The sequence below is a fragment of the Nannospalax galili genome, unplaced genomic scaffold (genome assembly GCF_000622305.1).
Source record: "Nannospalax galili isolate Female #2095 unplaced genomic scaffold, S.galili_v1.0 scaffold213, whole genome shotgun sequence".
Lineage (NCBI taxonomy): Eukaryota > Metazoa > Chordata > Mammalia > Rodentia > Spalacidae > Nannospalax > Nannospalax galili.
The window spans coordinates 2,809,972-2,833,899 of record NW_008335195.1 but is presented as its reverse complement, the minus strand read 5'-3'; the positions used below and the strand labels follow the sequence as shown (position 1 = coordinate 2,833,899).

At 40.9% G+C, this 23,928-nt stretch overlaps 1 protein-coding gene across 2 annotated transcripts in view; it reads right to left on the bottom strand.

The window, feature by feature from the left end:
- Positions 1-23,928, bottom strand: part of Tmod3 (tropomodulin 3) — an 87,542-nt gene that overhangs the window by 4,518 nt on the left and 59,096 nt on the right. The window contains exons 4-9 of one of the 2 annotated variants that reach the window (XM_008829765.3): positions 18,978-19,100; positions 17,737-17,826; positions 13,183-13,313; positions 11,042-11,149; positions 9,558-9,701; positions 7,083-7,227 (exon numbers count right to left, since the gene is read on the bottom strand). In XM_008829765.3, the coding sequence (XP_008827987.1) occupies positions 7,083-7,227; positions 9,558-9,701; positions 11,042-11,149; positions 13,183-13,313; positions 17,737-17,826; positions 18,978-19,100 (741 nt within the window). Of the gene's footprint in view, positions 1-7,082; positions 7,228-9,557; positions 9,702-11,041; positions 11,150-13,182; positions 13,314-17,736; positions 17,827-18,977; positions 19,103-23,928 lie in introns of both variants that reach the window. The other variant, XM_029561938.1, reaches the window with a different exon arrangement.

Here is a 23,928-nt window from a genome sequence, read left to right as displayed (position 1 = left end):
TATTATTTTTATTTTATGTGTATGTGTGTATTGCCTGCATGCAGGTAAGTGCACCCGTGTCCTGCAATGCCCGTGGAGGACAGAAGAGACTATTGGATCCCCTGGAACTGGAGTTATGGACAGTTGTTAGCTGCCATGTGGGTGCTGGGATTTGAACCTGGGTCTTCTGCAAGAACAGTCAGTGTTCTTAACCGCTGAGTCATCTCTCTAGCCCCCATGACTATAAATTTTTAAAAGATTTCTTGTTATTTGCTATTGTCATTTACCTGAGGAGAATCAAAAGGCTTCTAAACAAGAACTACATGTCCTACACTACACTCATGGACACCTGTGCTTACACAGCAGCTGGCTAGAAATCTACAACACAGTGGTCAGCATTCAATTTCTGAGTCATTTGTTTATAGAAAAAAATGTATGAATGTTTAAAAAAATAATCAATTAGTGCAATTACTTTCAGGGAGCTGTGGTTAAAAAGTATTAAAAATATTTGCATGCTGGCCTGGTTAGATACTACAGTGCATTTCCTTACTTTGAAAGAACATTTAAAAAAAAAAAAAAGCTGTGTTTAGTGCTGCATGCCTTTAATCCCAGTACTTGGAAGGCAGAAGCAGGCAGATTTCTGTAAGTTTGAGGATAGCCTGGGTTATGTAGTAAGTTTTAGACCAGCAAGGGCTACACAGTGAGACCCAGTCTCAAACAATCAAAAACAAAGTAAAACTAGTCATTTCTAAAAGTAAGTGACTTGCACTGCTTTCCAAAATTTCCTTCTCTGTTTCTTACAAGATGAACCAGCTCATGTCTGTAATGAAACAAGCGCAAAGTAGCCAGGTATGGTGGTGCATGCTTTTAATCCCAGCATTTAGGAGGCAGAGGCATGGGGATCTTTGTGAGATCAAGGCCAGCGAGTTTCAGGGCAACTGGGGCTATAGGGAGACCCTATCTTTAATTAAATCTTTTAAAAAATATATCTTATTTACTATTTTTATGTGTATGAGTGTATTGCCTGCATGTAGGTAAGTGCATCCATGTCGTGCAATGCCCTCAGAAGACAGAAGAGGCCTTCGGGTCCCCTGGAACTGGAGTTACGGACAGTTGTTAGCTGCCATGTGGATGCTGGGATTCATACTCAGCTCTTCTGCAAGAACAACCAGTGTTCTTAACCACTGAGCCATCTCTCCAGCCCGAGACCCTGTCTTTAAAAAAAAGTAGTAAAAAAATCTCATACCCAGGTAATATGCTGAGGTCTCTTCTAGGTACTATAAATGCTGGCTGTCAAAGTGGCTAGCCAACTAGTCCAGAGGATGGAGCAAACAAGGTGCATGTATCTGAGGACACTTTATAAACTTTAAACCACCCAACTAAGCTCACTTGTAGCAGGTAAGGTCTTCAGCTTCAGGATCTTGCTATCAGCCACCAAGAGCATTAAAACCTACCAACCATTTCAGTGCTCAACAATATGGTTGACCACTTTTCAAAGAGCACAAGAAGCACCAAATTCCAGAGTCAGCAAAAGAGCATAATCATGGTTCTGTTGCTTTTCTGTATGTGTTCTGTGGCAATCAGCCTCTCTGAGCCTCAGCTTTCCTAACAGAAGAATGATATTTATACCTCACGGCCAAGTGATTAAAGGCTTGCCAAGCTGCATGGAACAGTGCTAAGAACATAGCAAGTGGTACACAGAGGACGCTTCTTCATCCACCACTGTGGGATTGCAAGCTGGCCCTGAGGCCCTGGTCACCCATCTTTTCTGGGTGAGAAAAGCCAATTTGGCTATCACAGGATTTGCATTTATATGTTACTGGTTCTGATACTTTGGTCCCTTAAGATTCTCTGATTAAGTTAGACAGGACTATTAATTTCCTGTTTTCTTCTGTCTATGAAAGCAAGTAAGGTACTGACTCTTTAGCCTAAATTGGCTGAATTGGCTGCTGGAGGAGCTAGCAGACAAAAGATGTACCTGGTCTCTTAGCCCTGAGACCAGATCGATAGACAGTGGTGGTCCCATGCTATTCTGACTGCTGAGACGTGACACTGGCCAGGTAGTTACAAAATAAAGGATGCAGTCCCTATGAACATTTTTATGCTTACCTAGTCATACCTGCTGTTGCCCTGACTCACACCTGAAACACATACACACAGACACATACACACACACATACACACATACACACACACACACACACACACACACACGAAAGGGAAACATTAAACATTAGGTAATTCTTTAGGGCAGGGTTTGGCTGTTCTGGCAAACCATTTCAGATATTAAAACACATGCTATAAAAAAGTTATAGACAAGAGCTATAGGCAGCAGACAGCAAACAAAAAAGGTATAGAAAATTGCTCACGCAGTTAGCTAGCGTACAGATAAATAGTAAACAGTACAAGGATCAAAGTCCTGGTGTATACTGCTTGTATACTATATAACCTCTTTTCTGCCTTAGCCATGACACTTCTTAGATGGAGAGATGCTGAGAAGGTAAAGTTATTTCAAAGAAGAGCTGCGAGTAAGAAAACAATAAGAAGATGTTATCAAAATGAGAGCAAAGATCAGATATAGCTGAAGAAAAATATCTGCCCAGGACACTATGTAGGATTCAAACCTTGTCAGGCTGCTAAGATGTGTTAGAAAACATGGCCTCTAAACTCTCTGACTTAATTTATAGGCAGACGCCATAGTGTGCTGGAAAATAATGAAGCTGGGAGCAGACCTAAGGCGGCTGAGAGCAAAGGGCTGAATGCCATTTTGACTCCTCCTTGTCACCTGGTGTCCTTCCAGTGATCGCCCAGTTCACACCCTAAATAACAGTCTGTAATTTTTTTTCCTTTTCCTGTTTATCAACAATTCTTCGGACCTGGTCCACTTTCTTTCTAAAACCCCTTGCACTAATAAAAATTCCTGATACTTCACCAGTAGCCAATTGTAAACGAGTCCTAATTAACCTCATTTCAATCTCTGAATGACTAATAAGAGTATATATATTTTTTATTTACTATTATTATGTGTATGCATGTATTGCCTGCATGTAGGTAAGTGCACTCATGTCGTGCAATGCCCACAGAGGTCAGAAGAGGCTGTCGGATACCCTGGAACTGGAGTTTCAGACAGTTGTTCGCTGCCATGTGGGTGCTGGGGTTCGAACCTGGGTCTTCTGCAAGAACAACCAGTGTTCTTAACTGTTGACCATCTCTCCAGCCCCAAGAGTATATTTTTATTTTATTTTTAAAAATATTTTATTTATGGCCGGGTGTGGTGGTGCACACCTGTAGTCCCAGCACTTAGGAGGCAGAGGCAGGCGGATCTCTGTGAGTTCAAGGCCAGCCTGGTCTACATAGTGAGTTCCAGGACAGCTGGGGCTACAAGGAGACTCTGTCTCAAAAAGACCAAAAAAAAATTTATTTATTATTTTTATCTTATATGTATGAGTGTATCGCCTGCATGTATATGAGTACATCCATGTTGTGCAATGCTGGAGGTCAGAAGAGGGCTTCGGATTCCTATGGAACTGGAGTTAAGGATGGTTCGTACCCGACATGTGGGTGCTGGGAATCAAACCTGGGTCCTCTGCAAGAGCAGGCAGTGCTCTTAACCTCTGAGCCATCTCTCCAGCCCCCCAAGAGTATATTTTTTAAAGTGTCATGTTAATCATGTGGCCTATACTAGCTCTCAAATGCCTTCAGCATAAAATAAATTTTTTAAAAAAATCTAAATTATCATGTAGCTTTATAATTTTTTACCAACCCTTCCCCTTTCCCCCATTCCCCATCCTAGTGTGCTGGCATCACTTGTTTGTTTTTGCTTTTGGTCTTTTTGAGTCAGGGTCTCCCTGTTGCCCCAGCTGGCCTTGAACTCACGGAGATCCACCTGCCTCTACCTCCCAAGTGCTGTGATCAAAGGTGTGCGCCACCATGCCCAACTGGCATCACTTTTTAAATTTGTTCTTTGGCCTTTTTATATAAGCATCCAATGCATTCTAATTACTCTTGCCTCTTACCCTCCTGGTAATCCCTCCCACCCCTATAAAACCTCTCTCTTCCCTACACACTTGATGACACTCATCACTTTTAAAATTCTGTATTCATTCTTGGGACTGGAGAGATGACTCAGTGGTTAAGAGCACTGACTGTTCTTGCAGAGGACCAGGGTTCAATTCCCAGCACCCACATGGTGGCTAACATTCCACCCATAACTCCAGTCTAGGGGATCTGACACATTTATCTGACCTCTGTGGGCATTGTACAACACAGGTGCACTTACACACAGGCAAAATGCTCATACACATAAAAATAAAAATTTTTAAAAATTCTGTATTCAGTCTAACACGTATTTAAGATTATTGTAGGCCTAGCACCATGCTGTCAGATCCAAAACCCACTGCTGTCTTCAGCATATACATAACTGCATGCTCTCACATCTGAACTTTTACCCATGCAGCCTCCAGTTCAGGAATGTCCTTGCTGTCATTTCACAGGTGTGACACATGCCTGCAAATCTAATTTGGATCAGAATGAACAACATAAGTGGAAGTCTTGAGAGTTCCCAGCAGAAAGCTGTTGGCTTCTCAATTTTGCTTTGTGATAGACCACACCGTCTTCTACATGGCTGCCTCATCCTCAGAACACACAGCTGTAGACAGCTGCTCAACTGCTCAGCACCCACATAAGGCAGCCCAGGATCTCACCTGTTCCTCTCATCCACCTGCCCAAGTTTCTTGTTCTCTAACAATGGATATTTCTTTTCTGATAGAAATTTGGGCAGAGCACCTGCCACAGTTGGCTTGGCATAAGAGCACAAGTGCTGAGACCTTACAAAGGTTAACTTCCCTGCTGTGATGTTTATGGGCTGAAGCTGTGCAGTTCCTGCTGGGGTCATCCACCTGTGAGAGACCCATGGGCTACAATACGCTACTGGCATTTGGGGATTTAAGGTAGTTTCATAGGAAAGGGAAAATGAAAGATGTTTCTGGCTTAGTTTAAGTCTATATAGTTATCAGAAAAGCATAACTGAATTCTACCCCTTTGTTTAGTCACTTAATTCTTTCCTCCTTTTTTCTTTCTTTTTGGTTGTGCTAGAGATCAAACGTAGGACCTGGAAAATGCTAGGCAAGTACTCTATCCCTGAGCTATACCCTGTCCCTTAAAACATTTCGATTAAATTAAATATCTACTATGCATCAAATATTATTGAGAGGTGTAATTTAACAGCTGAACATGTCTCCTGGTAACAGCATCATCCCTATCCTCAAAAAAACCTGCAATGTTTGAAAACACATTATTTTATTTATTATTTATTATTGTATGTAGATGATGACGACACACATGCATGTGTGTGTAGGTCAGAAAATAACTTTGTGGCATTGGTTCTCTCCTTCCACTTTTACACGGGTTCTAGGGATTGAATTCAGGTCACTGGGCTTCTTCATGGCAAGTGCTTTAACCACTGAACCATCTCATCAGTCCCCAAACAGATTTTTTTAGTCTAAGTGCTAGTTCATGCCTGTAATTCAAAACATTCTGGAGGTTGAAGCAGGAGGATCACCACAAGTTTGAAATCATCCTGAGCTATACAGAAAGTCCCTGACTCAAAACAAAATCTGAAAACAGACAATTTTAATGAACTATAACTAATTGATGAAAAGATAATTTAAAAAGTGTGACAAGAATCTGGAGATATGACTCAGCAGTTAAGAGTGTGCACTGTTTTTGAAGAAGACCCAAGTTCAGTTCCCAGCACCCATGTTAGACAACTCACAACTCCAGTTAAGAGTGTGCACTGTTTTTGAAGAAGACCCAAGTTCAGTTCCCAGCACCCATGTTAGACAACTCACAACTCCAGTTTCAGGGGATCTGATGACCTCTTCTGGCCTTTGTGGGCACCTGTACTCATGTGCACATATCCACACACATACGCATTATTAAAAATAAAATACGAGAAGGAAAGCCAACAATCTGTTTTGAAAACCCTCCAGTTTCTTATAAGGTTTGTCCACACTTGAGAAACATTGCTCTAAATAGCAATCAAACACTTGGAGAAAAAAGTGAAGCAAACTAGTGAACTAACACAAACAATTCGGATGACTGAAAACCACATTTAGAATCAAGAGTGCACTAAAGCACACCAATTTTCTCTTCTGAAAAGCAAGTGGCTAAAATTTCCTGGGGGAAACCATCATACAAGGACACAGAGGGCTTAAACAATACTGCTCATATAACCTGAATTAAAGGAATGGAGCTACTCAAACATGGCTGTGCCTAAAGAATTAGACTGCCATGAAATGCCACTCCTGTTGAGAGACTGGCTATTCATTCTTGCCTGCAGTGACTCTTGTAAAACATTTTAGTGGCAAATATAGCTTAAAAGGAGAGTCAGTTTCTGGAAACATGGAGAAATTAATTATGAGCACTGGATTTGCTAACTCAGCCATGGTTGGAGAGTTCATTTCTATCAGAAGTGACAAGCTCAAGAGCAGAACAAACATTAGAGAACAGGAATCACTGAGGCAGACATGTGCAGTGGGAAGACACTGCATCTCATCAGAGAGTAAGTGCAACAAATGTATAGGTGTCTTTAATAATAAGGTGGGTTAAAACTATGATTATTATATTATTTCATAATATGAAACTGAATTTCGACTTGGGTCTCTGACAAAAAGGCAAAATCCTTTCCTATGGTGTTGAAATCTTTGTTGCAACAGCTACAAGGACTGACAAGCAAGAATGAAACATTTGTTACACAAAGACTCACAGCTATCAGGTAGGTCTGTTATAGGAAGTTAGATTAACAGAGGTAAAGATCACTGCAACCTTGCTTAACCCTAACTCAATCTGTATAAAAAGGACTGAGTAGACATTAGAAAAGGCATGGTGGCACACGCCTTTAATCCCAGCACTCAGCAAGCAGAGAGGCAGGTGGATCTCTGTGAGCAAGGTCAGCCTGGTCTACATGGTGAGTTCCAGGCCAGCCTGGGCTACAGGGAGACCCTGTCTCAAAAAGACCAAAAAAACAAAAAAATAGAATTTCTTTTTTAAAATAGTTCAATGCTGTGATTCAGAAACTTGATTTGATACCGCGTATGTCTTACCTAAGTCATTGTTTTTCGTTATGGCATTGGCTGCCCTGGTCCGAGGTCCCTGCTGGGTAAACTGATATCCAAATTTAAGGATATTTGTATTTTCCTCAAGCATCTTGGCCATTTCTAATTCTACAGCTGTTCCCAACTGCTGCCTCTGGAAGAATTAGAAACAAAACGAGTATTAACAAGACCAAAATATTTTTTAGATAAATCATAAGACTTCTAGGCACATGCTCATTCTGTTGGTACATTTTCCCAATTTCTACAACATACGTAAGAAGCCATTTTTTAAAAGTTCAATATATGCTCATATACACATCAAAAAAGTATGCATTTCAGGGCTGGAGAGATGGTTCAATAGTTAAGAGCACTGGCTGCTCTTGCATAGGACCTGGATTCAGTTCTCAGCACCCACATGGTAGCTAGCAATCATCTATAATTCCAGTTCAAGGGATCCAACACTTTCTTCTGACCTCCACAGGTACTACATTCATACTCATAAAAACAAATCTTTAAAAAACATGTATTTCATGAGATTCTACCTCATATCCATAAGGATGGGTATGATGAAAAAGCTGGGGAGGTAGCTCACTTGGTAGAGTTCTTGCCTGGCATCCACAAAGTCCTGGGTTTGATATCCAGCACCAAATAAGTCATGTCTATGATCCCAGCATTGGAAGTAGAGGCAGGAGGAGCAGAAGTTCAAGGTTACAGAAATTCAAGACCAGCCTAGGCTACATAAGACCCTGTCTCAAAAACAAACTACAAAATAGAAAACCAAGCCAAACCAAACAAACAAGATGGACAAGCACCAGGCATGGTAACTAGTGCACCTATAGTCCCAGATACTGGGTAGACTGAGATGAGAGGAATGCTTGAGCCCAGGAGTTCAAGAACAGTTTGGGCAACACACTGAGGCCATTAAAAAAAAAGTGACTGTCAAGAACATAGGAAACTAGACCACTAGTAATTGCTTAAAAGACAGTTACCATACTACCCAGCAATTCTATTCCTAGGAATAAGCCCTAAAGAAATAAACGAGTATGCTCATACAAGAACTTATATGTGAATATGTATGGCACTATTTTTAACAGCCCCAAAGTAAGAAACAGTCCAAAATGTGATAGAATACTATTTAGCCATGTAAGGATAGAGTTCTGATATATGCTGCAGTGTGGGTGAACCTCCAGAACATTATACTTAGGTGGAATATGCTATCACAAACATCACATACTGAGTTATGTCTCAATCAAAAATTTGAGAACATGGATTATGAAGCACTTTTATGGGGCGCGCAGGGATCTCGGGGCCCCTGGTCCCCTGCGCGCACCCTGGAGAGGCGCGGCGGGTCCTGCGGGCTTCTCCGCCGTGGTCGGCGGGTCTGGTCGCATCCCGCGTCGCTGTCCGCCGCTTGAGTGCTGAAAGTCTCTGCTGTCAGGGCTTTGCCCGGCCGAGTTCCGCCCTAATTTCACCCGTGTACTCTCTCTCTGAGTTCGGGACCCGTCAGCTGCTGGGTCACGAGGAGAGGTACGAGGCGGCTAAAGCTAGGTCTCCGTGAGTCGATGACGGAAGGATAGCGCCCCCCGGCGAGACTGGATCGTAGGCAGTGAGACACAGGGTTCAGCTTTCCGTGTTAAAGCTATTTATTAAGTGGGTCTGCTTGGCTCCAAGTCTCAGTGTCCCAGCTCTAGTTCCTAGTGATCCAGCTCCAATATTGAGAGAAAACCAGGACATTTTATACCGTGGGGGTAGTGGTAAAAGCTTTAGCTGATAGGCACTTTGTGAGATGCCCTATTTACATATGGAAGTAGGCTCCTGCCAGACTGCCAGACTGCCAGAAAAATCACACAGGAAAGCATGGCATTTCCAGAGCCAGAGGCCATGTTTCTGTGGTGGCTACTTCAAAAGACGAGTCAGGAAGATGCCAGAAAAGCACTCTGTTGATAAAAGGAGTCTTCTGCATATGAAACCGAGCTCATGGGCTGTCCGGACATGGAGAGACTACTACTTCACAACAGGGGTCCCCAACACACTTTAGTTCAATTTTTAGATGTGATCCAATCCTCTTTTCTACCTTTATAGTAATTTGTTTTGAAGGACTCAGGGAAGCATCTGCCAAGTATTTTTTCAAATAACATAAGTTATTTTGCATGTGAGTATGTGTAGACCAGATGGAAAAGTCTACCTATTGTATGGATCTTGTTACCATAGAGCTGGAAAAAAAAATTGGACTAAGTCACATGTATAAATCAGTCTTTCCAGTTTAAAACAGCCAGCTATATAACTTGACTAACTTAACTGACTTAAGGAGAGGTGTATGCACCTTTATACACATGAATATTCTGGATGTCCCACGTCTCATCACCCCCTTTCATCCACCATCTTTCCAAAAGGGCTCTCTGACAGCCCTTCTTATAAGCCCTCCCAGGCAGGGAGGGGGGAGGGGCTACAGTTTCCTCCAAGTTGCTATTGTAGAACACTGACCTGATTGTCAATCTTGAGCTCTGTCAAAGTCTCATTATCTCTCAAAGCATCAAGCAATGCTAAAATCCCAGCTCCTGTAATGAAGTTGGACTCCATATTCAAGCTCTTCAAAGTTTTGTTCACTTTCAGCATATCTGCAAAAGCCTAGAAATTAAGAGAAAAGATTTAGTGATTAAAATTTGATAGCATCTATTTTTTGCTGTATATGCTGTAAGCAAATATATGGATTAATATAACTTCCTTAAGTTTCTCTTTGATTGTTCTGGCTTGACACACTGCTGCACAGCATCACATGGCCATATGCAGTCTTCAGATTCTTTGGCTGCACATCTCTCATGAAGGTGACATTGCATGCTCACTCATACCCTACTTCATTCCTCTTTCTCCACCTCTCACATGGTCTCGGTTCTGTATGGAACGAGTTTCATTAATACCTCTTGGCAAAGAGATACTAGAGTAGATCAAACAGAGGAAGCTCAAGGAGGCAACTGCAACAATCCAGGCCAGAGAAGATGGCTTAGAAAGGTTGAGAAATGGTTGGATTCTAGACATGCTTTTCTCTTTTCCTCTTATTATTTATTTATTATTTTTTGGTCTTTTTGAGACAGGGTCTCCCTGTAGTCCCAGCTGCCTGGAACTCGCTATGTAGACCAGGCAGACCTTGAACTCACAGAGATCTGCCTGCCTCTGCCTCTCAAGTGCTGGGATTAAAGGCGTGTACCACCACACCCGGCATTCTTCTCCCTTTTAACAGGAAGACTGTCAGGAATTCAAAGTCAGTTTAGGCTACAAAGTAAGTCCTGGTCTTAAGAACCTGTCTGTTCCAAAAGAGGGGGGGAAAAAAAAAACCCAGAAGGGTATATAACGTATTGACCAATAGTGATCTAAAACACTAGGTGAAAAAAGGGAATAAACCATATTTATTGTTTAAAAAACACCATTTGGGAGGCAGAGGCAGGTGGATCTCTGTGAATTCAAGGCCAGCCTGGTCTACAGAGTGAGTTCCAGACCAGCTGGGGCTATAGGGAGACGTTGTCTCAAAATGCCCCCCTCCCCCAAAAATCATAAATCAGGGTTGGTGAGATATGCCACCAAACCTGATGACCTGAATTCCATCCCTGGGACCTATATTGTAGAAGGAGAGAACTGATTTCTCCAAGTTGTCTTTGACTTCCACGTGTACACTGTGGCACAAATACATGTGTGTATACACAAAATAAACGCTATTAAAAAGAAAAAAATCATAGTTTAAGTGGGTATGATAGTGCATGCCTGTAAATCCAGCATTAGGGATATGGAGGCAGTAGAACTAGAAATTCAAGGTCATCCTCTACTACACAGTGAATTCAAGGCCAACCTGCACTATATGAGATCCTGTCCCCAAAACCAAAACAAATCAGTTTAACCTCACTGTAACATAATGAGGTGTGAAGGTATCACTTGGGTATTACTAATACTGATATTATGAATAGTAGTGTACTTACAACAGCAACAGGGTCATTGCTCCGGGTGGCTGCAAGACTGAAATATTTCACGTGTGTGTTGGTCTCCAAAGTCTTTGCAAAATCTTTTAGGGTTGGAATTGGGATGTTCTTGAAAGATAATGTGAAACACCATTACATTTTAGTTTTCAGGAAGTTCAATCCAACCATCAAATACACTTGTACTTACGGTTTGCTTTAAAAATGTACCCAGAAAGTATATAAACAGGTAGTTTAGATGAAAACAATGTGACTTCTTCTATTTGACTTCTCTACTAACCCAGAGCAGAACACATACCATTGTTTCTCTAGCACTCAGGATACAGTCTCACTATCCAATTTCGAATTGTTTTCAGTACTTAATTTTCAGTCACTTAATTTACAATGTATATTCACATAGATTAGCCCTACACGAAGGAGGAAAAGCACAGCAACAGAAGGCACTGCCTTTTATGGTTCATAATCAAGACTCCCAGTCTCCATAGCCTGGTAGTTTTCAGGTTAATTAATTAATCTTTACTTGAGACATAGGCACTGATTTTTTTAAAAAAATCAAGGTGGTTAGTGATTGACTAAGAATATCGGTTTTCTCAAAGACTCTCTGTCCTCTATTTGGTGGAAGGAAAATCCACTAAAGGAGAACAGAGCTTCCTTCCCTAGGGTCAGGCAATTTCAGGAGTCCTTCTTTTCAATGCCACAGTTCAGAGAAATCACTCAGGAGAGAGAGGCAGGTGGATCTCTGTGTGTTCAAGGCCAGCCTAGTCCACATAATGACTTCTAGGTGGACTGACTAGGGAGACAAACAACAACAAAGACAGTATCATGGCTGGTGAGATGCTCAGTGGGTAAAGATGTCTGCTGTGAAGCTTGGACAATCTGAGTTCAATTCCTGGGACCCACATGGTAGAAGGAGAGAACTGACTCCTGCAAGTTTTGTCCTCTGACCTCTACATATGCACCATGGCATTGTGTGCCTACAAACACACACACACACACACACACACACACACACACACACAAATTGATTACATGGATAGATAAGTAAATAAAATACAATTTAAAATATCCCAGTAAGATCCCAGAGAGCCCATTTACAGGTATCTACTGAAGGGAAACAAAAACCGACATTATTGTAAGAACTTGTATGCAAATGTGTGCAGCAGCTTTATATATAAAACCATCCCAAAGTGGAAGTAGCCCACATGTCTACTAACTAATGCATGGATTAACAAGCTGCAGCACAGCCTATGATGGATGATGACTCCACAATGAAAAGGAACAAACTATTGACACCACACAAGGGTGAATCTCAAATCATGCCACAGGCTAGACTCAAAAGGTTGCAAATAATTCCATTTACAAAGCACTCTGGAGGTGCTTGTCGGGAGCAAACATGGGCAGAGTGGCCAGGAAGGGGCTGAGGAGCTTCTGCTATCAAAGGAGCTTCATACTGGTTCTTCTTTTTTCTTTTACAACTTGACAGTGGTACTTTAATTTTACATCTTGTACAACCCTATGCATATGTTAAAACGCAGGACTATATACTAAAAGGAGAGTTTTACTTACTATATTAAAAAATAAAGAGTCGGCATGGTGGTACAGGCCTTTAATCCCAGCACTCGAAAGGCAGAGGCAGGCAGATCTCTGTGAGTTCAAGGTCAGCCTGGTCTACACAGTGAATTCCAGGACAGCTGGGGCTACAAGGGAGACCCTGTCTCAAAAAGACAAAAATAAATAAAAAATAAGGAACCTGATTTTTTTTGTCTTTTTGAGACAGGGTTTCTCTGTAGCCCCAGCTGTCCTGGAACTCACTATGTAGACCAGGCTGGCCTAGAACTCTGCCTCTGCCTCCCAAGTTCTGGGATTAAAAGCGAGCGCCACCACGCCCGGCTAGGAACCTGATTTTTAAAAAGCCCCCAAAATCTTAAGTTCATAAAAAAGCAAGTCCTAAAATACTGTTCTACAATGCTTGAAATTCCTAAACTTTGAAGGAGCCTATGAATATACTGCTAGCAGCAAAAACTTCACCTTAAAGCAGAAATTATTAAGACTACTCTATCAGAACTGCTGAGTTACTGCCCTGGGTTCAGTTGCCTAACAAACTGTTGCAAAACAACTTCAGAGTTATTGGTATTGCAACTTACTTTTATATTATTCAAATTAACTTCAACAAGATGGGCATCATTTTCTTTAATTCTCTTTAAACTCTCTTCAACATTGGTTGGATTTGGTGGCTCATCAAATACTGGAAGAATCTTTTCACCTTTCACCACATCTGTAGTAACATAAAAAGAGCAAGAGTTGACTGGGATGGTTGGTACTGAGAGGAGACGCTTTAATTCCACCTCCTGCCCGCCACTGCAATGCCACACATGCAACTAAATGAAAAGTTCCTTCTGCACAACTCCTGAAACATTCTTTATATGTTGACATTTATAGCATAAAAATACCAAGGCAAGAGTAGGCTTGCTTCCATTTAAGTTCAGCAAGGCAGTTTTCTTCAAGATAGTGGATCATGGGAGGCAGGTGAGAACTTCTTTATTGAATGGAGACTTGAATGAGTTCTCAGTTTTATAAACCAAAGGATTTTTTTTTCCCAAAGAATAGGTATATTTAAAGGTCTCTGCCCCTTTATGAAACAATGGATCTGTTCAATGGGATGCTAAAATCATTACTTGAAAGATTCACAGGGAACTGTTAAGTGGATGGATCAGGCTGTGAACATTTCAACTCACTGTTTGATCTTTTTTCTATTCATTTCCCTCCCTCCCTTTCTGAGACAGTCTTGCTATGTAGTCAAGTTGGCTTACAACTTGCAACCTTCTTGCCTCAGACCTACTAGTGCAAGGATTACAGGTGTGTACCACCATACCACACCACACCCCTAGCTCCTCGCTGATCAGTCCCAACACTGGGCAAAGGTAAGGGACCATATATGTGACAAGGTTCCTATGTGATTAAAGCATTTACTACTCCCCTCAATAGTCACCAAGTAAAAATTCCTACCTCTGAATCCAACCACGGGAGACAGAAAAAAAACCCTGGGGTTGCTATCAGCCAAATCCAGAATGTAGAAAGAAGTTTTTATTTGGCATATAACTCAGTTTACTGATGAAATAAATACCATGAAAAAAGGAGTAATGAAGGTGATGCAATGAACCGCTAAGAAATAGATGGGGGGTGGGGGGATGGCTCAGCAGTTAAGAGCACTGGCTGCTCTTACAGAAGACCTGGATCCAATTCTCAGTACCTACAAGGCAGCTAACAACCATCCATAACAGCAATTCCAGGGGATTCAACACCTTCCTCTGGCTTCTGAGGGCAATGCACGACATGGGTGCACTTACATACATGCAGGCATAATACTCATACACATAAAATATAAATAATTTTTTTTCATTACAGCTTTAACATATTCAGTAACACACTCCAGAGAGAGAGTACATCTCTTTCACAAGTGGCTGTAAGGTTCTAGGTTCACAGTTGAATTAATACAGTTATACAATATTGAACTCAGTGTAAGCCCCCAGAGAGGCCTGTGGGTTGGAAAGAGGCCTGTGGGTCGTGCAGGCCCAGGGAAGCAGAGCATGAATAAATTTTTCTTAAAAAAAGAAATAGACTGGGAGGCTGGAGGAATGGCTCAGTGGTAAGAGCACTGGCTGCTCTTACAGAGGACCCAGTTTGGGTACCAGCACCCACAATTGTCTATAACTCCAATTAAAGGAATCCGACACCCTCTTTTGGCCTTCACAGGCATTGTATGCCCAGGTGCACTTACATACATGCAGGCAAAACACTAAGACACAAGAATATTTTAAAAAAAATTTTTTTAATTTTTAAAAAATGATAGAGCCTGGTGCTGGAGGTGATGGAACACACCTTTAATCCCAGCAGGCAGAGGCAGGAGGATCTCTGTGAGATTGAGGCCAGCCTTGTCTACATAAAGTTCCAGGCCAGTTGGGGCTGCAGGGTGATCCTGTCTAAAAACAAAACAAAACAAAAACAAAAAAAATGAAATAAAGACTTGGTGAGATAGCTCAGCAGGTAAAGGCATTTGCTGCCAAGCCCAAAGCACCTGAGTTCAATTCCTGGGACACACATGGTAGAAGAAAAAAACCAACTCCTATAAGTTGTCCTCTGACCTTCCAAATGTGTAACATGGTATGTGTGTGTACAACTGTGCACACACATGTGCACATGCACACACAAAATGAAAAAAAATTAAAAATAAAAATAAATTTTAAAGCCAGGTGTGGTGGCTTTTAATCCCAGCATTCAGGAGGTAGAGGCAGGTGGATCTCTGTGAGTTCAAGGCCAGACTAGTCTACATAGTAGGTTCATAGGTCTACATGGTGAGACTGTCTCAAAAAACATAACAATAATAATAATAATAATAATAATAATTTCTTTAAAGAAGAGAGAAATGCAACATATAGCCCTTACTTGGATTCTGATTTGAAGCAAGGGTGAAATGATATTTTTGAGAGTAAGAGAAATTTGTACTCAGACTGAGTTTCAGATGATAGGATGTAAATAAGAATTCTCAAACTTAATAGTGAGTGGCATTGTGGTCATGTTATGCCTTTTTTTTTTTTTTAACTTATTTTGAAATTTGTAAGACACATGCATAAAAATGTTTATGGGTATGAAGTAACCAAGATGAAAAGGACTGGGTGTGTTTTTTTAATTTTTTTGGTCTTTTTGAGACAGGGTACCCCTGTAGCCCCAGCAGTCCTGGAACTCACTATGTAGACCAGGCTGGCCTTGAACTCACAGAGATCTGCCTGCCTCTGCAAGACTGGTTTTTAAGAAGTTCAAAAGGGTTGGCAGGGTTGAGTCAGTGACTAAAGGCACTTGCCACCAAGCCTGATGACCTTTTAAGTACCCTGAACTCACAGTGAAGGAGAGAACCGACTCCTACAAGTTGTCCTCTGACTTCTACACATATGTACACACACACACAAGCACACACACACACACAATACATAAATAAATAAATGTAAAAGAAAAAAAACTATAAAATGTGGAAAGTGAGACAGAAGGTTAGCAAAATGTTAAAACAGCTGAAGGTAGGAAATGAATACCTCATTTTTTCTTTCACATGCTTAAGCATTTCTGAAAATAGAAAGTTAAAATCCAAGGGAAATGTCCAAATTACAGAACATTACAAGAGGGAGTTTACACAATGTCTGAATGAAATAAATCTGTGTGTACTCACTAGGAAACAGATACACTGCTGAATGACTGCACTACATACCATGGTTAAACCTCACTGCCGACTCTGTGACATGAAGACCCATTATCATTCTAAATCCAGGCTCCCTCACATGAAAATTAAGAGAATACCTATTTCATAGAGCTGTTGTGAGGGTTGAGAATGATCCACATTAAAGATGGTCCATATTAAGAATAAAAAAAAAACCCTTGTCAACATCAATAGCATTATTATTAAAAAATTAAGTTGTGAGGCTCAGGTTAAGTGTACTTGCTGCCCTTCTGGAGAACTCAAATTCGTTCCCAGCACCTATGTCAGGTGGCTCACAACTGCTATAACTCCAGCTCCAGAGGACCCAACACCCTCTTCTGGCCTCTGAGAGTACTGGCATGTACACATGCAAATACACATGCAGCACATAAATAAAAAATAACAAAATAAACCAGGCGTGGTGGCACACAACATTAATCCCAGCACTGGGGAGGCAGAGGCAGGCAGATCTCTGTGAGTTCCAGGCCAGCCTGGTCTACATAATGAGTTCCAGGCCAGCTGGGACTACAGGGAGACCCTGCCTCAAAAAGACAAAAACAAAACAAAACAAAAATAATCTTTACAAAAATTCAGTTGAAATAAACATACTACAATGATACAGCAACTTGTTAACAGAGGAGAAGGGAAAGCTACGTAATGCCTATGAATAGACACATTTGTGTTTTACTGTATATATTTATGTAATAAATATTGTAAATAGCATATGTTTACTTGGAGAATTTAAAAACACCCTATATTTTTTAAAGAAGAAACTTTGTGTCAGAAATGCCATGGATTCCTTAAAAACCAGCAATACTAAAATATTACTGGCCAGCTGGGGCTACAGGGAGACCTTGTCTCAAAGAAAAATAAATAAATAAATAAGACACTCCCCCCCACGCTTTATTTATGTGTATGTATTTGTGTGTGTGCCCCAATTGTGTGTGGCTGTCGGTGCATGTACGAAGAGGACACTGGAGCCGCTGGAGCTGGAGTTACAGACTATAAACTGCCTGACATGGGTGCTGGGCAATAAACTCAGGTCTTCAGGAAGAGCAGGAAGTATTCTTAATGCTGAGCCATCTCTCCAGCCTGCAACTTTACTTACTTTCTTTACCTTTTTCTTCCCTCCCTCCCCCTCTCTCCTCTTCCTTCCTCCCCCACCCCCTTCTTTCTTTTGAATGACAGGGTCTCATGCAGCCCAGACTGACTTCAAGCTCTTGATCCTGCTGCCTATAGCTCTGAGTGCTGGGATTATAGGTAAACATTCTATTTTCAATGGCTAAACATTCTATTTTCAATGGCTTTGTCTGGCAATACTATTGAACTTGAATTCAAGTTTTAAGTACATGTGTATGTAATATTTTGTGTACCGATACCATTGTTAACACATGGAGAAAACAAAATGTATTTCACAAAGGACTGAAATCCACCAGGCATTTTAATTACTCACTTGAAAAATGTTCTTGGTCAATACCATTACTACTCCCCACCACATCACAGAACTGTGTACTGGTTATCAAACTGTGCATCCCAAGAATAGCTGTAAAGATAGAAAAAAGTTAATTTTTGTTTCTCTCTGTCCTAAACTTCCTTCTTTTGTTTGAGATGTAGTTCTGCTATGTTGCCCAGGAAGGTCTTTAACTCCTGGGCTGAAGCAATCCTCCTGTCTCATCTAAGTAGCTATGATCACAGGTGTGTGCCACAGAATCCAGTTTGCAACCCAAAATTTCTATCATTAGTTTTAACATTCTTCAGACAATTTCCTACTAAAGTAAAAACAGACTTTATGGCCCTGCACTAGAGAGCAAGGAGAGAAAGTGACTAGAAGTCACCAATAACTCTTAATTAATTTTCACCAATACCTTTATTATTTTCAGAACCTAGGTTTCCCCACGTTTTAATTTAGACACACAGCTTGAGGCAGGCTGACCCAACCAGTAAATCTATGCTTAGCTCCATCTCGTGGCTAAGAGAGAAAATGGAAAAGATCTATTTGCTATCTAAAAGTTTCTAGGAACATCATACTCCAAAAAAGAGAGTTCAACTTAACCTTAACATTTTTACATTTGTTAATCATTAAATACAATTATTCTAGATATGATTAGAATACTAAAACTGCTGTTACTAGAAGTGACTATACCAGATGTGTTGCTAAATTTTTCCAGTTAGGAAAGTGGCACCCTTTAAACTTAATTTTCTTCTGATGCTCTTATCCACAAATAAGGCACAGGTACTATCTGATGAAAGTAACATTTCAAACCCACCAGTCCTCACTTCCTCCAGGAACATGTCACCAGTGATAGCTACCTCTTTCCAAGGTCTGTAACTCTCCTTTAAAATTAAAATTCTTGGCATTATCTGGTACTGGTGTCTTCCTACAGGTCACATTTTCTATCAAGGAAAATGAGTGTCTGCAAGGTTTATGTTTCACATCATTTGAAAAGGCTGGGAGAGTGGTGAGTCTAGCTTAGGACTAACTTCATCTACTCTCCATTCACCCGACTCTGGCTTTCCTGATAAAAACAGGCAGAAGCTGACTCTGAAGACTCTTAGTGCTCAGAGGGGACAAGTTCACCAGCTGAAGAGATTTTTTTTTTTTTTTTTTGAAAGACTTTACAATACCTGAAGGCATGCACTGCCTTCTTCTCCCTACCCCATACTCATTCAAAGTTCACTTGCTTTAGGAGATACCTGCAAGGTCATGCAATTCCGTTTCAGAAGCACTTGTCAAAGCTTCTTCTAATTCTGGATCAAGGGATATATTTTCTTCTGTAAAAGTCTGCACAGGTTTCTGTTTGGGGATAAATATTTTCCCTGTAAAAGAAAATATTTTCTTATTACTACTATTCATGCATTACCATCAACTACCCTTCTAATAAACTTTAGTAAAGGCATGTGCAATTGCAACAGACAAGTAGGTCAAAACTAACAACCACAGTAATTGTTTCATCTTTGATATAGGTTTAATACAAGTTTCCATAACAATACTTTGGTTGTCAAGTTAGAAAGAAAAGATAACTGATAAATTTTTTCATCTCTAGAAATAAAAATGGCTTTTTAATTTGTTTTGAGACAGGATTTCACTATGTGGCTCAGACTGGTCTAGCTCTCTCTAGGCAGTCTAGACTGGCCTTGAATTCACAATTCTCCTGCCTCAGCCTCCCAAAGGGTATCATGTCCAACTCTTTTTTGGAGTATGAGTTGTTCTTATAAATACTAAATCAATATATAAATGAAGCTAGCTAGGTATTGTGGCTTATATCTATAATCCCATATGAGAAGCTAAGGCAAGAGGGAGGTTCAAGTGCTTAAGGCCAGCTTGGGGTTATGCAGTGGGTTCTAGGCCAATCTAACAGTGGAAAACAAAACAAAACCCAAACAAACCACAAAATCTATAAACTACAAAATCTACAAAATTAAAAAAAAAAAACAAGATGTAGTTCTTTTTTTGAGACAGGGTCTCCCTGTAGCCCCAGCTGACCTAGCATTCACTATTTAGACCAGGCAGCTGGAGTTATAGGCAGCTGTGAGCTACCTGATATAGGTGCTGGGAACTGAACTTGAGTCCTCTGAAAAAGCAGTAAGTACTCTTCACCAATAAGCCATTTCTCCAGTCTCCAATAATAGTTATTTAAGCCTTTGGCTGATAACACTATCTGGTTATCCCTGGCTTTGTACTATTTATATTCTTGACTATGTATCACATATTTTGCCTTCAGTTGTATTAAGATCTTTTTTTTAACTGAATTTTTGTTTTTCCTTTTTTTAAAAGATTTTATTATTTTTATGTGTATGCGTGTATTGCCTGCATGTAGGTAAGTGCACCTGTGTTGTGCAATGCCCGCAGAGGACAGAGAGGCTGTCGGATCCCCTGGAACTGGAGTTACGGACAGTTGTGTTAGTTGCCATGTGGGTGCTGGGATTCGAACCCAGGTCTTCTGCAAGAACAGTCAGTGTTCTTAACCGCTGAGCCATCTCTCTAGCCCCCAAATTTTTATTTTCATACAATATAGTTTGATGGTGTTTTAGGATCTTTAACTGTATGCTGATCATTTAAAAAATTATTTTATTATTTTTATTTTATGTGTACCAGTGTATTGCCTGCATGAATGTGAGTGCACCCGTGTCATGCAATGCCTCGGAAGTCAGACGGGGGCTTCGGATTCCCCTGGAACTGGAGTTAAGGACGGTTCGTAGCCACCATGTGGGTGCTGGGAATCGAACCCGGGTCCTCTGCAAGAGCAGTCAGTGCTCTTAACTGCTGAGCCATCTCTCCAGCCCCCGTATGCTGATCATTTTGCACGGAAGTGTTAAGAGACACTGAAAGAAATAGTGTTTATTCCCAGAAGCGGGTATGTCCCTTGAATCAGAGTTGGAGCCACACGCTCTCCAATTGAGTTTATATCCTTTGGGCCAGAGCTGATCAATATGCTCTTCAGTTGAGCTGTACCTGGGTCTTGTTGCAACTTTTATTTGGGCTAATTCCTTACTGGTTTTAAATCTTTTTGAGGATGTATGAGAAAATTCCTGTTCGCAAGGCCTAGGAGTTGGACTCCAGTGAGATTCTAGAGGAATGGTGTACTTTTCTGTGACCTGTGAGACATTTTTTTCTCTGACACATAGCCCTGACTATGAACTTTCTGGATAACTGGATAACTGTTTCCTGTCCCCATTCCCATTTTTGAGCCTTAGAAGATGATTCAGCACCAAGTTTATCTTGTTTTCTCTCCACCCCAGAAGGAGGAGGATGGCCTAGAAGAGAATTCTCCTAGCTCTGCTGCCCTTCCCTCCATCTCCCCTAGCTGATAGGCTGGCTTTGGGGAGTTTCTCTTTATTGCTTCTGTTCATGGAGTGCCAACCCTAACACTAAATACAGACTTGCAGACGACATTGGGGTTATTGCAGTTTTACTGTCTCTTGTGCTGTACCATGTCCAATGCCACATGTGACTAATTAAAAATTCAGTCATACTTCAAGTACTCACTAGGTACATCTAGCTTAATATATGCTAGCCAATATGGTAAAAAGTAGTCAGATATAGCTTATTCTGTTTATTCTGGTTGTTATAGTGACTGTTATGGTTTGGGTGTGAAGTATTCCCCCAAAACTTCATGTGTGGAAGACTTGCTTCTCACTGGGTGGTATGCGGCGCAGGGGAGGGTTACTGGACCATAAGGACTGTGACCTAATGCCCTGATGGATTTATATGACAACACTGGGATGTGGGGAAAACTAGTTTCATGAAGCAGGTTACTGGAGTGCAGCCTGGAAAGATATACCTTGCTCTTGATCCCTGCCTAGCTGCTAGGAAGTAAATAGTTTTGCTCCACCACGTACACTCTCACCATGAGCCCAAAAGTAAAGGAGCTGGTCAATCGTGGACTAAATACCTCTATGGCAGTGGGCAAATACAAATTTCTCTTCTTTTGTTTTTCTAAGGTCTTTTGTTAAAGTGACAGAAAAACACAGTGAGGATAACAGTTCTTTTTCAACTTCCTACATCTGGGTCTAAAGTTTGGTTTGTTTTTTGAAATTTTATTGTTTTTATTTTTGTGTGTATGAGTGTACTGCCTGCATATAAGTGTACCCGTGCTGTGGGATGCCCGAGGAGGTCAGAAGAGGGCATCGGATTTCCATGGAACTGGAGTTACAGATAGTTGTTAGCTGCCATGTGCTCTTAACCAATGAGTCATCTCACCAGCCAGTAAAGCTTTTTTCCAAAAAAATATTTTATTTATGCCAGGTGTGATGGCGCACACCTTAGGCAGAGGCAGGTGGATATCTGTGAATTCAAGGCCAGCCTGGTCTCCAAAGTGAATCCAGGCCAGCTGTGGCTACAAGGAGACCTTGTCTCAAAAAGACCAAAAGAAAATTATTTATTACTTTCATTTTGTATGTATGAGTACTGAGATAACAGTTGTGTGCCTTTAGGGTCCACTCACTTCTGCTGGGGTTTGATGGTGGTGGTAGCTAATTTAATTTTTAAAATTAATTATTTTATTTATTATTTTATTTTATGTGTATGCATGTATTGCCCTCATGTATGTAAGTGCACCTATGTCACGCAATGCCTGCAGAGGCCAGAAGAGGGTATCGGATTCCCTGGAATTAAGAGTTACGGATGACTGCTAGCCACCAGGTGGGTACTGAGATTCAAACCCGGGTTCTCTGCCAGAGTAGTCAGTGCCCTAAACAGCTTAGCCATCTCTCCAGCCCCAAAGTTTGTTTTTGAGACAGGGTCTCATTATGTAGCCCTGGCAGGCCTAGAACTTTCTACGTAAACCAAGCTGACCTCAAACTCATGTAGATCAGTCTGTCGCTGCCTCTAGAATGCTGGTATTCTCAGCAGTTAAGAACACTGGTTGTTCTTGCAGAAGACCCGGGTTTGAATCCCAGCACCCACATGGCAGCTAACAACTGTCCGTAACTCCAGTCCCAGGGGATCCGATGGCCTCTTCTGACCTCCTCGGGCACTGCACGACATGGGTGTACTTACCTACATGCAGGCAATACATGCATACACATAAAAAAATAAAAATTTTTAAAAAAGACCCTTAGAATGTACTGGAAAACTTCGATCTAATGAACACAATTAAGTTGCAGGTTACAAATAATAATAATAATAAACCCAGCAGTCACATATAAGAAGGATGAACTCTCAGAGAAAGAAATTGGGAAAATATCCCATTCATAATAGCTCAAAACATAAAAATAACCTTGGAATAAACCCAACCAAAGAAGTAAAGGACCCCTATAATGAAAACTTCAAGACACAGAAAAAGAAAATCAAAGAAGACATTAGACAATGGAAAGATTTTCCATGCTCCTGGGTTGGCATAATTAATATCATAAAAATATCTATACTACCAAAATTTATCTACAGATTCAATGCACTGTCCATCAAAATTACAATGTCATATTTCACAGATTTAGAATAAACAACCCAAGAATTCATATGGAACCACAAAAGGCTACAAACAGCCAAAGCAATCCTACAGAGTAAAAATACAGCTGGAAGTATCACAATACCAGACCTCAAATTATACTACAGAGCTATAATGACAAAAACAGCCTAGTACTAGCATAAAAATAGACAGAAGACCAGTGGAACAGAACAGAGAACCTAGAAATAAGCCAACAAAGCTTTGGTTATCTATTTTTTGACAAAGAAGGCAAAAACATGGTGCTCGCAAAACTGGAAGAATTAAATTAGATCTGTATCTTTCACACTGAGCAAAACTCAAGTTGGAATGGATCAAAGATCTTAATTTAAAACCTAAAATGCAGCCACAAGTGGTGGCACATGCCTTTGATCCCAGCGCTTGGGAGGCAGAGGCAGGCGGATTTCTGTTACTTCAAGGTCAGCCGGGTCTTCATAGTGAGTTCCAGGCCAGCTAGGGCTACAGGGAGACTCTGTCTCAAAAAGACCAAAGAAGAGGAAGAAAGAAAAGAAAAACTGGGTGTGGTGGTACATGCCTTAATGCATCCTAGCACTCAGGAGGCAGAGGCAGGTGGATCTCTGTGAAAGCAAGGCCAGATGTGGCTGCAGGGTGACCCTGTCTCAAGAAAGCAAAGCAAAATTTTAAAAAGTCTGTGTTCTGGACTTTTTATTTTTATATTCAAATATATGGGATTGTGTGTT